The sequence below is a fragment of the Toxorhynchites rutilus genome, chromosome 3 (genome assembly GCF_029784135.1).
Source record: "Toxorhynchites rutilus septentrionalis strain SRP chromosome 3, ASM2978413v1, whole genome shotgun sequence".
Taxonomy (NCBI): Eukaryota; Metazoa; Arthropoda; class Insecta; order Diptera; family Culicidae; genus Toxorhynchites; species Toxorhynchites rutilus.
The window spans coordinates 318,568,436-318,584,988 of NC_073746.1; the positions used below are offsets into that span (position 1 = coordinate 318,568,436).

The following is a 16,553-nucleotide window of genomic DNA, read 5'->3' on the forward strand; positions in this document are numbered from 1 at the left end:
GGTGGACTGGTGCACTGGTACTAACGCGCTTGGCCTAGCTACCCTTGCGGGGAACTCCAGATCAACACGGTTCGAGCGGGATTTTGCCTTTCCCTTCACTTTTCCTCCTTTACCATGTCCAGACATGGCTGCTTGGGTTGGTTTGTTGATGTGTTGTGATGCGAACCGATGTGGTGTACGGCTTGAATGAGAATGATCGTTACGGCAGCGGAGCGGGGATTTTTAAGCTGACTGGCTGGTAGAGAATTACGCATGTGTGAGACTGCGACCATTGTTTCGTTCATTTTTTTCATTTTCCTTTCCAATCGTGCTTCATTCTATTTCGCTGCTGCTCTGGTTGCCCGTTTTGGTCGGTACGATTTGAGGAGCACAAAATGGACCAATCAAAAATGGGCACATAGTGCATTTTGACAATGCTTGATATTTCACAATTATTCAATTATTTATCTCAAGTAAAATGAAATGTTATTCGTTATGATAGATGCTTAGATATATTTCCTATCAATTGATGCAAAAACCTTTGCGATCTAATGAGAAATGCTCGAGTTATAAGCGTTCCAAATCTTGCGTTTTTTCCTACTTGTTCAGTGCCTAGATTTCCATTTCACCCCCTATATCTTCCGGTTAGACGCATAAATCGCATAAATCGCATAAACGCATAAATCTATGCCATTTAGCTTGATTATGTGCGAGTGGGGGGTCTTCGTAGCCATTTGGTTACGCGTTCGCTTACTAAGCGATCGATCGTGAGTTCAAACTCAGGGCCCTCAATGAACCAGCTTTGTGTTGTTATAGAATAACTACGTCCACGCAACCATCATCAGCGATGGAAATCGATCCACGGTGGAACAAAGATCGATTTATCCATACAACTGCTCTGCACTGCAAGAAACATCGGGCTGCTGTTCTATAAATAACCCAACAATGATCAATATCAACTGTCTCCGCTGTTCGGTCTGCTGAACAATGGAAACACAGAAAAAATACCCTTACGCCTAAAAAAGGCTACTACTGTGTAATTTACCATAATGGAATGGAACAGAAAACTTAACGCCTAAATGGCTACTACTAACTACTGTGTAATTTACAATTTATAGAAACATAAACATATGTACATGTACACGAATCAACCCGGCTCTGTTACAGATAAAATACTAATGAGCCTGATAAATAAATAAATGGGTTAAAAAAAAAAATGTGCGAGTGACCACTTTGCCCCCCACAGGTTACCATTTTACCTTCAAGCAAAAAAAAAAAAGTTCGGTTTTTCATCTTTTTTTTTCTATTGATGAAAAGTGTACTATTTTGAATTTTTATAGTGAAAGCCGTTTGATATTTTGAACAACAATGAGTTGACCTATAATATTCTTCGAGAAACGGGAAATTTAATCGGTATGTGGACGCTGGAAATGGGCATATTCCTGAGGGTGATCACTATGTCCCCACTTCCCCTACACACATACAAACCTACAAACAGGGCAAGCTAAATACAATCATTTAAAAAAAACTCAACTCTTGAAGCAGGTTAAACCCGCTTAATGGTGCTGACGCAAAACGATTTAGAGTACAATGTTGTCTAATGTCTTATATCTTATGAGGATTATTTATTGTTTTTTTTCATTTCTGTTGGAAGGTATCTTTAAACCTAGATGAATACTAAATTGAAAGTTATTTTGTTATATTATGATTGCAATGTATAAAAACTATGTACATGCGGATTCGTGGCCTTAGAAAGTTCAACTTAAAATTTATATTGACAAAGCACAATAATTTCACATGATTCAAGAGACCAGAGCAATTAATTCCCCCGAATATGACAGGTATCTAGCCACTCACTCCTCGATACCGTTTCTACGCAGAGAACAATGCAAAACCAATGTCCAAATTATTCAACACGGAGAGCTAATCTAGTCGAACTCTCGTGTCTGTTATCTCCAGACGAAACACCATTTCGAAGCACATCCAAATTTTCGCCGATGCACAACAACAGCTTCCCTCGAAAACTGTAGCGACACGACAACTATCAATCATTCGCTCGGTGACGAGAAGAACGCGTGCTAATTGAAATTCAATTGATCTTACCTGAAAACATCCAATATTTGCCGCTTCGCTGTGGCAAATATTTGCGCCCAATCAGCGACCTCGCAGCGACACCCACTTGGCGATACGTCCGGAGAACCGATCTCCGCGAAAACAACAATCAGCACGTGATGGGGCTTACCGTTCTTACGGAGAAAGGCTGAAGATATGCGCTAGAGTGGGAGGGATGTGAGTAAGACATTCGTTCGGTCTTTGTGATCTGCGTTTGCCCCTGAACCTCCTGATACCACCTACACCTCGTCAAGTGTCCGCGCTAAAGAGTCAAACTCCTCAATAGTCATAAAATGCCCGGGGTATTGATGACCGAGTGAGCGAGAGGGTGCGGGAAACTATTTGCGCTGATAACGCCGGGCATCAATGTGATGCATTCTCTCGGTGCCTTCGGTTCGACTTCGATAGCTACTTGGGAGCGCTGATAGCCAATTTCGGATTAGTCTTTCACGCACGGTAGACGCGAACGAACGAACGGTTTCCATTTCGGGTGCCGTTTTTTGGTAACCGTTTGGTTGAAAATTATCATCAATCAGTTGTTGGATTTGTTTTCGTTGCTTCCCATCGAAAGAATCGTTTGCAATGAGCTTCTGCTGATAAATCGTCCGTTTGGCGGTGACTGTCGGTAGCTTCGCTACAATTCAAGTGCCATAAATCGTCGGTGTTGTGATTTGAGATTCAATCGAAAGAAGGCTACCAGAAGGTTTAGGTGAAAGGTGTGAAATGAGTTACGCTCAGAGGAAGAATTTCACCATCCCGGTGGTGGACATCGAGTCGCCGGACGCTCGGGACGATCAGAAGTTACTGGGGAGTCCCTTCGAGAAGCTGTCTCCGATCATAATTGGTGGACATGAGAACGGCTACTCGCAGCTGCAGAACAATATGAAAGGTAGCCCGTTAACACCGGTCACCCCGACGACACCACTCGTTTACACCCCACGATCGCCATCGTTGGGTCGGAGGTACGTAGACCAAGAATTCTAGATTCAAACACACGTGTACCGAATATTCCCCGGCTCTCTGTTGTCGAATTCCGGCGTTTATCATCTTCATAAGATGAGCTCATTACATATTGTGAGATGAAGAGAAATAGCGAAAAACATCGCACAACGTAATTTGCTCCGTTCCCGGCAAGTTATGGTCACGTTGAGCCATCAATCATTTTGGTGTGCTTCACCGGATTCTGGTCGACCTTACCGTTAGTGGATTTCTGGGAAACACATATCTGTCAATTCTTATCGGATAGGCTGCTGTAGCTGAGAAATTAATTTCTTGAGAATATTGCTGCGATGCTGCGTTTGCTTGATTCATATTGAAATTGGATCTGATGTTTTGCCTATAGTTTGACATTCTGCCGTATAACCAAAAGGTCATAATTGAAAAAAGCGTGAAATTTCAGCCAAAAGATCGCGCTTTTAGATTTTTTCGATGGTTTTCGTATTTAAGATTACGAAAAAAGTTACAATTTTACAGGATCAGCTGGATCTAATGAATGAGTCACTACTAACAGAGCACGTGTTCGAAATATGGAAGGGGTCGACTGTCCATGACACAAATTAATGGAAAGAATAAAGTCGGAAAAAGGCCGTTCAATTAATTCATTGAATGATTCAGAAAAATGCTTAAAACTTGTTTGTGAAAGCTGCTGATAGTTAACAAATCGATGTAGAATCGGAATATCGAGAAGGAAAATCTCTCGAGGCAGTGCTTTGGGATTCCGATTATCTCATATGAATTGGTTTGAACATTAGTTTTGTTATAGGGCATCAAAGTCTTGTTTCAAGAAATGTGTGATTCCAGATCTAATCAGTAATAAGGACCTCGGACGAACTTACGGAGAAGTTTCCGGAGTTTTCGATGGAGGAAGTTCAAGATTTTCCTGCATCCCTCGACTCGTAGCTCCTGGGTGCGGTTGGTAATTATGTGAGTTTTTTTCGTGTTCTCGACTTTGCCCCGCAATCTTCCTTTACGATCTTCCGTCCTGTAAAGTCGCTGATCCCGTGTTCCTTCGCCGTTTTCCTCATTGAACACACAGGATTCGTTCGAATCTTCCTTTTGATGACAGAGATAACTCTCGAAATCCGAGCTGACCTCGGACGAACTTTGGCCACCTTCGCGGGCAGATATTTGTCTTTTCTTTTCTCGGTCTAAGATCCTTCCACGGTCCGCCGACTCCCACGGTGATTGAAATATCTTTTTGCGACATTAACGCGTGGGACAAATCACGAATACGCTGCAACTTCGTCATGGTGCAACTGTCAAACTAAGGAAATCGGTTTCTTTCACTCGCAGTCTATTATGAAATGAATAATAGCTTACGTGTATGCAAAGAAAACCAAAGCATTGTATGCACAGGTGGAACTGGAACCTTTTTTGTACGATGATGCCAACATTAGCACGCATACAGAAGATCGAGTTTTTCGTGTTAATGTTGGAATATCTATCTGATTTTTTCTTCAGTTTACAGTTTACTATTGAAAACAGAAAGTATTAATAATTGATTGTTTCGAATTCTTTCTGCCACTACATTTCTTACAACTCGTTTGAAGTTCAGTTTAGTTCGTACAACAGACGATTTCTCCAGGGCCATCATTTAGTCGGTGTTTTGATTGGCCTGTTTTACGGTTTCTCCAACACAGACTTCAAAACCAAGATGTTTGGGAAATTCGCTTTGTAAATACATACGAACGGCGAGCACTTTTGTACTCGCTTGCCTTTGTGCAGACCGGAATATGTTTCCCTAACATGTGCTTCTAAACTGAGGAGCCGGGAAAATTGTCATTTCAAATACTAGAGGCGAATGAACTTTAAAGTTTGAAGCCTCTATAGTATAAAAAAAGAATTTGAAGTTGATGATTCGTGCAAGCCGGGGTACTCCTGTGCGCGCATGTTTTTTTTTTTGCTTTCCGGAATGTGTGTCTAACACGGACTACAAAAGCGGGTACGAAAACAACGCGTTGGCTCGGTTATTCAAGAATGCATTGGAAGACATGCCTTCATATCTTCTGCTCACTGAATCTCTAAGCATACCGTTTGGTGATCAGGCAATATGCTACCATCGAATTGGTGTTACGCGGCATTTGTCTAAATTCATTACAGATATGACAGATATGTTGAATTCAATTCAATTCCAAAAATGCTTCATTCAATCAATACAAAACATTTCTACCGGAATGTTGCGAATTTCGTGTTGTATGTTATCTCTGAGCTCTTTTAAAGTTGCTGGCTTGTTAGCATAGACCAGTGACTTGAAGTAGCCCCACAAAATGAAATCCAATGAAGTTGAACCGCATAAACGGGGCGGCCAATCGGTAGGTCCATTGGCTTTAGTTCCTGAGTCAATTTGATTTTGTAAGGATGTAGCCCAAGATCCCTCGAAAAATACGCCATAATGAGGTTTGGGAGATGCCCAATTTTGAGAGCGCCGTGCTGATTTGGGTTATTTCGGATGGATTCACTTGCAGCTGCAATATTTTCGTAACTTCGTGGAAGCGGCTCTTCCTCGGCATGGGAACATCCGACAGCGAAAATGTAGACTCATATTTGGTCACTAAATTATGCACAACGATCATTACGGCAGAAAATTGGAGTAAGCGCTCTTAAAAAGGCAACCACCGGAAACCATAGATCGCGCACAGAAAAACAATTTCCTTGGGAATTTGAGTGTTCGACATTATGTAAATCAAAATATCAATTGTGGGTGGGACGAAGTTCGTGGAATTTCGTGAAAAGTGGTAGTTTTTTTTTAACGCAAAATATTAGACCCGTATTTTTTTCATTTTTTCGTTAGGGTGACCATTTCGAACTTAGGGTGGTTTTCCCTTTTTTCAAAACTGATTTTTTTTAATTCTTTTGAACTACTTGACCGATCCAGATTTTCGATATATCATATTGAAGCCAATTTTTCCTTAAAAAAATATTACACTTGCGAAAAAATCGGATTTAGTTTTGGTGATTATTGATTGTATTTGATTGTTATAAGTTACATGGTCTCGTGGCCAAGGGCGCTATATTTTTTTCTCTTAGAAGATAAGTTTTACTTTTATATGACATTTCCAATAATCAGACATGTGTTTCTTTCATTTTTGTATATGATTTTTCAAAGTAAACAAGTTTTCAGTCTTCGTTCAATATTCCTATGCGAATGGACTAGTTCTATGCGACTAGAATCCATTTTTTCGCAAATGCAGTATTCTTTCAAACAAGACTAGACTCATTGACTTCAATATAATATGTCGATTATCTGAATCGGTCCAGTAGTTCAAAAGTGAACCTTTGAAAGAAGTCATTTTTGGGAAAAAGGGGAGAGATGATTTTCCGGACTGTCGGTTAACTTCGAAAAATCATAACTCAAAAATGAAAAAGAACACATCTCTGATTTTTGGATATAAAATTTATGAAACCCTCAGCTTTCAAGAAAAAAAAATGAGTGGGTTATATCTATGATATTACCGCAAGGTTGACGTGGGACTACCCTAGCTTAGTAATCATTTGTTTGTATTGATTGAATTTTTGATTGAATGGAACAATTTCCGAATTCAATTGGATTCAATATATTTGCGTTGTGAGAAAAAATTTGAACAAATGCAATGTCTCTAGTGTCTGCACGATCTTACCAGGTACCTAAGTTTAGAAGACCGTGTTAGGGTAACGCATTCTAGTCTGCACAAAGGTATGCGAGTACAAAAGACACCTTGGTTTAGAAGTCTTTATAGGTAATCCGATTTCAGTCGGAACAAAAATACTTCCGACCTGCATGAATTTGCAATCCCAATTTTCCTAGACACCTTGGTTTTGAAGCCTGTGTTGAGGAAACATATTTTAGTCGGAACAAAAATGCCCTCGACTTGCATGTATTTGCAATGCCAATTTCCCCTCGCTCCATGGATTAGAAGTCTGTTTTTTTTTATCTGAATTACAGTGACTTTCAACTCATTTGGCTGGTTCGTCACTTTTACTTCCATTTTTGGAAGGATTTCGGGAGTGAGAATTGAACTCGTGACCTTTAGCGTGAGAGGCATGGATGTTACCACTACGCCAGATCGCCTCCACTGTTAGAAGTCTGTGTTAGGGAAACACATTTCAGTCGGAACAAAAATGCCCCCGATTGCATGAATTCGCAATGCAAATTTTCCCAAGCTCCTTGGATTTGAAGTCTGTGTTAAGGAAACACATTTCAGTTGGAACAAAAATACCCCCGACTTGCATGTATTTGCAATGCCAATTTCCCCACGCTCCTTGGATTTGAAGTCTGTGTTAGGGAAACACTTTGCGGTGGGAACAAAACTCCCTCTACTTTCATGTATTTGCATATCCGATTTCCCCAAGGCTGCTTGGTTTTGAAGTCTGTGTTGGGGAAACCGTAAAGCGGGCCATACAAAACGAGGCAGTAAGGGCGTTTAGATAACGGTTAACATTTTACAGTTATTCAATTATTTACCTAATGGAAAAAAACACTTTATTAATTGCGATAGATGCGTAGAAATATTCCCTATCAATTGATGCAAATATCTTTCCGATTCAGTAGAAAATGTTCGAGTTATAAGCATTCGAAATCTTGCATTTTTTACTGCAGGTTCAGTGTTTATGTTTTCATTTTACCCCCCCATATATTCCGGTTAGACGTAGTCCCACGTCAAAATATAGCGCCCTTGGTCCCGAGACCATGTAAACCATGATAAACAAATACAATCAATAATTAGTTGTTATGAGAAATTCTTTGAAGTTGCTGAATATATTTTATCTTCCTTTGTACCAGAATTAGAAATCCATATATACGAAGATTACAATCAACGAAATGCGGATTTAATCACTGATTTTGATAATGAATTTATCTTGCTTCCAGTTTTTGTACCTTGCAGTCCTTTCTTGTACCAATCTTCAAATCCGATAATAGATTCGAAGTAAGAAATTATCGTGGAGTAGTTATTATTTCTTGTACTTGTAGCATGGTACACTGGGATGACAGAAATCATTCTATTCTAGCGACGCGGCACTCAGTATTTTCTTCTTTGTTTTGGAACATGTCTTTTGTGGAAACGTTGAGCTACATCCTCATCCAAAGGGTGAGTGAAAGAGCTGTTCCTGTTTCAGGTTTGAAACTCTGCAAAAGAGCAGGTGCTTTGTGCCCAAATATGGGTTGGACGGAACGTCCGGCAAAATCAGGCACTTGGAATTAAAGGTGGATGGCCTTAATGATTGAGGCAATTGTTGCGCGCGATTATTGGCTTTAGAACGTTATGTACTTGAGCACTTTCGTGGCAATTACATAACTACGACAAAATTGATCTCGCGCCTGACTGATCTCAGGATTTTAAAACTCTAAGCGGTCACTTTATCCTGGATCGTGGAAGAGGCTGGACCCGGCGGACATCGCCAAGAGCCTCGGTGTGTTAGCGTAGGTCAGTGAGTCGTGGCTTATTCTGAACAAGCCAGTCCTAGGATTTTTTGCTAATTTAAAGGTTTTTTTCCCACGTAGAAACTTTGAAGTAGTGGCTAAGCTAGTGGCTCTATAAGAAGAAATAGGGAGTGAAATCGTGCTCATCGTGGTGAAACTCTCAGGTAACATGTGCTTGCTTTTGTTCCGTTATGATTTGTGCGCTGACTTTCCACGTGGGTGGAACCATATATCTATTCTGTCCAACAGCTGCAAATTCCCGACACACCGTATTCAGTTAGAGCCGCTCCAGACCCCACGGCGCTGCGATAAGGTACCAGGAAACCATAGCATGAAGAGCGCGAAGCGCTGGCAGGGAACAGTAACAGCAACGACGACGACCGGCTTAAGTGGGAGGAAACCCCGCTGATCCAAGCATCAGCAACGTCCAAGGCAGCGGAAGAAACTCCGCTAAGCAGAGCGACAGCGATATCGACGACAGCGGAAGAAGCTCCGCTAATCCAAACAGCAGAGAAAGTATATTGGACAGCGCACTCAAAAGGTCTTGAGTAACAAAAGACGGGTGGGTAATGTCGGGGACATAACCGGAGTGACGTAGGACTATACAAAGGGGACAGCTTTTGTTAAATATATATTTTAAATATATTGTTTTATTTTCTTCTCCTACGTGAATACCTACCTATCTACCTGAAAAATGGATTAGTTTACTGTTTACTCTTTATTAATATGTTGATGGTTCTGAAAAGAACCTTTGGTGTTGTGTTTTTGTTATCACTCGATATTCCCATTTTGTTCGGTTAAACCTTCCTGTTTAGCTATTGCGTTTGCCACTCGCCACAGCTTTCACAGTTGGAAAATTTCTTCCCATCCTGCTTGTGACATGTTGTTCAGTAAATTACATTTGATGCGACGTGCCGGAGAAACACTTTGCCACTCACTGAAACTAATTGTTGCCTTGATGAGCGCCGAACCGAAGCTGCTCTGTTCTTGATGCAGGTTTTCTGATTGTCGTGAGCAGCTTTGCAAGCCAACTTGAGCACTCCGACGGCCGAAACTCTATAATCGCTGTTAGGTATACTGGTGCTCCGGCACCAATCCGTTCGGCCTAGTTACCCTTGCGGAGCAATCAGTGAATGCGATCAACAGGGAACTGGAGACCTGCACGGTTCGAGTGAGACATTGCCTTTCCCTTAACTTGTCCTCCTTTGTTACGTCCACGATGCCGATGCCGTACAACCACACGGGTATACGGTTTGAAAGAACATAAGATATTTTTTTGGGGTCCGCGTGTTTTATACTCTAGCGGTATACACTCACAGGATAGAGACAAATCGGCAGACTCAGCCAGAGGGGCGAGTCCAACGAGACGAACGAATGAGCGTTAAAAGGGAGCGATGGCAAAAAAATACATTCATTACGATTTGTTCGCTCGTTGGATTCACATGCAGGCTAAAAAGGGTCCTTTTCAGGATCACAAAATTATCTTCAATCTAAAGAGTTTATTGTTTTGTTATCACTCGATATCCCCATCTTGTTGATTTGTTGCCTCTCGCCACAGCTTTCACAGTTGGAAAATTTCTTCCCATCCAGCTTTGTGACATGTTGTACAGTAAATTAAATTCAATGCGACGTGTCGAAGCGCCACTCAGTGTCGCATTGGAGGCGATTTTAACCTGTAATTGAACATTTGCGATGACAGTGGTACAGTGTCGACTTTCAATGTGGGATCATAATTTGGATCTCTATGTGTACAAAAATGTCCAACTAAATAAGTCGCATTACATGTCCGTCCAATTAGCTAAATTTCGAACTAATTGTAAATTACTGTACTCTCAATCTGGAAACAATTTAAGAATTGGTGAAAATTGAATAATCAGGAAAGTCCCCAACTATCAATAAGCTCAGAACAACTGCCAAATTCACATACTCATCATATCCTGGCAAACAAATTATGAAAAAATCAATTTGTGTTTTATTATTATTTTGGATATTGTTTTAGAAAGCATTGAACTGTATTTCCTAAACTCTTTTTTGGAAGGTTTAATGGCCCTGAAAAGTGCCTTGTTTTATGGAATGGTTCCAATTTAGAAAACTTAGTACTCGTGGTTTTGAAAAAAACCATTTCGAACGCCCTCGATGCCGCCTTGTTCTGGATTTGCCACCAAAGCAATGTGTATAAAGATCATCAGGTATTCTGCTACCTGATGCCGTTTTGCGATTGCGTTTGCCACTCGCCACTCGCTGCAACTGCCTGTTGTCTTGATGTCCACAGAACCGAATGTGTTCTGTTCCGAATGCGGGTTTTCTTATCGTCGCGAGCAGCTTTGCCAGCTAACTCGCTCACTTCGGCGGCCGAAACTATATAACGCCGGCTAGGTGGACTGGTGCACTGGTACTAACGCGCTTGGCCTAGCTACTCTTGCGGGGAACTCCAGATCAACACGGTTCGAGCGGGATTTTGCCTTTCCCTTCACTTTTCCTCCTTTACCATGTCCAGACATGGCTGCTTGGGTTGGTTTGTTGATGTGTTGTGATGCGAACCGATGTGGTGTACGGCTTGAATGAGAATGATCGTTACGGCAGCGGAGCGGGGATTTTTAAGCTGACTGGCTGGCTCGAGAATTACGCATGTGTGAGACTGCGACCAATGTTTCGTTCATTTTTTTTCCTTTCCAATCGTGGTTCATTCTATTTCGCTGCTGCTCTGGTTGCAAAATGGGCACATAGTATTTCACAATTATTCAATTATATATCTCAAGAAAAATAAAATGTTATTCGTTATGATAGATGCGTAGATATATTTCCTATCAATTGATGCAAAAACCTTTGCGATCTATTGAGAAATGCTCGAGTTATAAGCGTTCCAAATCTTGCATTTTTTCCTACTTGTTCAGTGCCTAGATTTCCATTTCACCCCCTATATCTTTCGGTTAGACGTAGTCCTACGTCAAAACCAAAAACTAAAGGGCGTGTCACATCAAATTGCATCACGGAAAAAACGCTGTAGAAATTCGCCCAGTAGACCGATCCTTTTGAAAATTTTAGACAGTAAAATAAAAACTATTAAACAACTTTTGGCATTTTCTTTTTATTCATACTTCGAGCCCAAGCCCGTATACTCGCATCTTCCTCTTTACCCCGTCCATAAGGTTCTGTACAACGTCAGGTTGTAGTTTTTTTTGAACAGAAATCCATTTTCTCTTGAAGTCCGCCTCCGATTTGACAACTTTTGGGTTCTTCCGGAGGGCCTGCTTCATAATCGCCCAATATTTCTCTATTGGGCGAAGCTCCGGCGCGTTGGGCGGGTTCATTTCCTTTGGCACGAAGGTGACCCCGTTGGCTTCGTACCACTCCAACACGTCCTTTGAATAGTGGCACGAAGCGAGATCCGGCCAGAAGATGGTCGGGCTCTCGTGCTGCTTCAATAGTGGTAGTAAGCGCTTCTGTAGGCACTCCTTAAGGTAAACCTGCCCGTTTACCGTGCCGGTCATCACGAAGGGTGCGCTCCACTTTCCGCAAGAGCAGATCGCTTGCCACACCATGTACTTTTTGGCAAACTTGGATTGTTTCTGCTTGCGAATCTCCTCCGGAACGCTGAATTTGTCCTCTGCGGAGAAGAACAACAGGCCCGGCAGCTGACGAAAGTCCGCTTTGACGTAGGTTTCGTCGTCCATTACCAGGCAATGCGGCTTCGTCAGCATTTCGGTGTACAGCTTCCGGGCTCGCGTCTTCCCCACCATGTTTTGCCTTCCGTCGCGGTTAGGAGCCTTCTGAACCTTGTATGTACGCAGGCCCTCCCGCTGCTTGGTCCGCTGGACAAATGAACTTGACAAATTCAGCTTATTGGCGACATCCCGGACCGAACTTCTCGGATCACGTCTAAACTCCTTAACTACGCGCTTGTGATCTTTTTCACTGACGGAGCATCCATTTTTGCCGTTCTTCACCTTCCGGTCGATGGTTAGGTTCTCGAAGTATCGTTTTAGTACTCTGCTGACCGTGGATTGGACGATTCCCAGCATCTTACCGATGTCCCGATGTGACAACTCCGGATTCTCGAAATGAGTGCGCAGGATTAATTCACGACGCTCTTTTTCGTTCGACGACATTTTTCCAAATTTACGAAAAATTGACAGTGAAGCATGGCCAACGTGATCTATATACTCTTATCTGATTATAAGCGAAAGCTGAAGATATAATTCCTAATAATTAAATTTCTACAGCGTTTTTTCCGTGATGCAATTTGATGTGACACACCCTTTATTCCATGCGCATGACGATATTGGTGCCGGTACGGTCGTGAAAACATAAGAGTATCGATCGTAGCCGAGCGAGTTGATCGACCGGGATCATTGGCTCCCATGATGATAAGGTTACCCGGTTCGAACCCCAAATTTGACGAAATTATATATGATCATATACAACGAGTGAATTTACCTACCACGTACGTGTTGAATTGAATTGAAGTGATACCGAAATCCTAGGTCGCAACGATGTATTTTTCCGCTGCATGAATATTAAATGGTTTATGATACGCACACAAATAACAACCACCCACCCCAATAATACAAATGAATGAAAATGTGTGGAGTGAGACGACGAATACTGTTGGGTGAAAGAGAAAATAGATGGAAATGAGCACGGGACAAAAGCACGATTGATTAGGTGAAATTACTTGAGAGATGATGAATTAATAGAGAAGTTTAGAAAGGATTAAGAGCCAATCGAAGGATAGTGCAGTGAAGTTTAGGGAAAGAGGGGATAAATGGAGAAAAAGGGAAATGAAGAAGTTGATTGATAAAATAGGAAATAAAGAATTGTAAATATGAAATGTTGAAAATTACTACCAAATATATGCATTTTTGTTTTAGAAGCTGGAAATTTAGCTAAAGTTCTTTGTTGTTTTGTGGGAAATTTATAGTTCCTGGACCTGGTTTGTGAAGGCATCACGATTTTCGAGCCTTGTTTCCCCCATTGGTCTTTTTTGGAGATTTTTGTTGGTTCTGGTTTCCCAAACGTGAAGGGAAAACGTGCATTGTTGGAGATTTTACCTGTGATGATAACGCAGGCAAAAGTGGGATCTATTTTTTCGATCTGAGGTCGATTGTTGCTAGCAACAATTGCCACAGCAATCAGTTCGTTTCCCAAAGTGCTTGGGACGGTCGAACCTGGAACCTTTCTGTGTTTGGGGGTACAAAGGAAAAAACCTGCCCTTTGGCAGAGTCTCAGCTGGGCACCGAAACAGTGGTGAACGGCCTCCTTCGGGAGCTTAAGCTGTTCACTAGCAACTCCCCCATTCCTTCAGACCCGACCGTCTCGGGTTACATACTCCGAAACTCTTTGAGGCCATAATAACCAGAAACTTTTTCAACAACTAGAAACACGAATTACGAATAAGCAACACGGTTTATTTTTAAAGGACTCTCAACAACAAATTTGCTGGAATTTGTTACATTTATTTTGAATGCAATGGACAATGGTAATCCAGTATAAGCTCTATACACTGACTTTACTAAAGTTTTCGATCGTGTTGATATACCATTACTTCTCATTGAGCTTCAAAATATACATCCATCCAAACAAACATTTCATCTTAGGCAGAAATGATGCCATTTCGAGTGCTGGAGAGTCAAATGCGCAAATAATGAGCTGTTTTAAAAACATAAAAATGGTTTGTATGTATGCGAGCAGACATCTCTTTCTGTTTTCTTTTCTCATATCATTTGGGATTGTACCAAAAAAAAGTTCATACGACGTTTGTGGGAGTTTTTCAACTTTTTTTTTTTTTAAATTTTGAACATTCTCATTGACGAATCGTCATTCAATAATGAATCAACTGCACTTCAAGTGTAGCTTATTCACGCGGATTCAGTAAATTGCTGCATTTTTCACGGTTAATGAAGATGACATCTCTTCTCCTTAGTGAACGTTTACCTCGCTTCACGTTCACTCGTTCCAATCTGAACACTGGAGCGAAGGTCTCTATCGTCATTCTCAGAGCGAGTTTTGATTCGCACGGAAAATATCGATTGGAGATTCGTTTATAAATATTTATTCTTAATATTTAAATGAAAGATTCGTTGTTTTATTCGAAACGAACTGGTTGAAATTCATGAAAATGTCGAGATTAATGAGATTAGTGAAGATGTCGAGATTTCAAGAGCATGAGTAATTATTTGCCGCTTCTGATGGTGTAGTGGCAAGCGTGACTGATATGTTCTCTTATGATTTCTTATTCACACTTTTTTTGACGTAGGATTACGTCTTTCGGGAACATATTGGGGTACAAATTGGAAATCGAAAATCGAGCACATCGTGAAAATTGTCCAATTTCAAACGCTTATTGCTCAGTCATTTCATGATGGATTGATGAAATTTTTGCGTCAATCGATTTCGGCACTCCATAACAATTTTTTATATTGAAGAAAATAATATATGTCATGAAACTAACTATCGAACAATTGAAAAATCTCAACCCCTATCCTAACGGAAATACCCACTTCTGATTGGTCTAAATTGACGACACATGCGGCGGGTCCCTAACAGAGACATCAAAACCAAGCTACCTGGGGGAAATCGACATTGCAAATACATGAAAGTAGGGGCAACTTTTGTTCCTACCGAGATGTGTTACCTAACAGAGACATTAAAACCAGGCTGCCTGGGAAAAATCGACATTGAAAATACATGAAAGTAGGGGGAGTTTTTGTGCCTTCCGAAATGTATTCCCTAACAGAGACATCTAAACCAAGGTGCCCAGGGGAAATCGGCTTTGCAAATATATGAAAGTCGGGTGCATTTTGATATTGCAAGTAAGGTGAGTGATACGATTAATTCTAGCAAATAAAATTTAAATTTGAAACTTTAATGTTGCTTGCTTCGTAAAATTTCATATCAATGACCGATCGAGTATTGTGAAAAATTTAGCACAAGTGTAAGTGTAAAATTGTATATGGTAGCAATTGTGTTAAAAATGACTTGATATATGAAACGATTTATTTCATATTTCATAAATAAAAACTAAGGTTTATTCCCGCTCGAGAATGGGTCGTTTGGTTTAAGCTGTCTGTTTTGTTGTATTTATTTTCACCCAAGGAAAGTTTATACGGCGACAAAAATTGGAAAAGTGAAGAAAAAGTGATTTCCCTTATGCTCTTCATATATTATTAGGTGCTGTTAGTCCAATTAAAATTCGCACACTCAGAAAGTAAAAGTAATAAAAGAAAATTAGCTTTCCCATTTCAAATACGTTTTCTCTATATTAAAGTAACATGTTTTAAATGATGAGAAAAATTGATAATTGTGTTCATTATTGGTAATTATCTTATATTCTCGCATCTCGTCTAGGATCACAGAGGGCGGTTTTCATTATATCTCTTTCCACTTCGGTATCATTTATCTGATACTCACCGTCCAACGACTGTTTACCATCTTTCTGTCATCATCACTCGGTAAACACTGGTGGAATGAACAAACAATATGCAACATCCAAACAAAACAGCCCTTTTCAGGGCCACCAAATCATTATCAAAAAGTTTAATAATGTAAGTCTTCAAACATATCCAAAATCAACAGATAGCCTAACGGAATCCTACGTCAACTATGCAGTCGTGTCTCGGACACAACCTTCCTGTGACTTTTTTTGACAAATGACAAGCACTGCTGACGGAAGACTGTCGCAACACTTACATTAAATGCCAGCATCAGGCCGAAATATCAGCTCAGTCATTCAACATGAAACGGTTCGATTTGATCTTAGAGAGCGTTTCGGAATGTACACATGTTTCGAAAAAATGGGTACTTATTCGAACAAAAAGAAGTTCAATTTGCACGGTCCTAATGGATTGATGAGACATCCAGAAACTAGAATGGGGAAATTCCATGGAGGAGGAGGAGTCCGTATTTGGTTTCACAAATTGACAGAATTAAACTTTAATGCAATGATTTCCAGAGCTCCAATGGAAATGCAGAAGTTAACTTTTTGTGGCGAACGAAATCATTTGTCGCATGAGGAAACAATAATGTGATGAAGTGTTCGGATGTAAGTATCTATTTAAATTCTATT

At 40.7% G+C, this 16,553-nt stretch overlaps 1 protein-coding gene across 3 annotated transcripts in view; it reads left to right on the top strand.

Annotated features, from left to right (window-relative positions):
* LOC129774806 (G protein-activated inward rectifier potassium channel 3) overlaps nt 1–16,553 on the top strand; it is a 34,166-nt gene that overhangs the window by 14,514 nt on the left and 3,099 nt on the right. For 2 of the 3 annotated variants that reach the window (XM_055778770.1, XM_055778772.1), the window contains exon 1: nt 2,515–3,053. The exons of the other annotated variant lie outside the window; for it this stretch is intronic. In XM_055778770.1, the coding sequence (XP_055634745.1) occupies nt 2,815–3,053 (239 nt within the window). In that variant the 5' untranslated portion in view covers nt 2,515–2,814. Of the gene's footprint in view, nt 1–2,514; nt 3,054–16,553 lie in introns of those variants that run through there. 3 annotated transcript variants of the gene reach the window in all.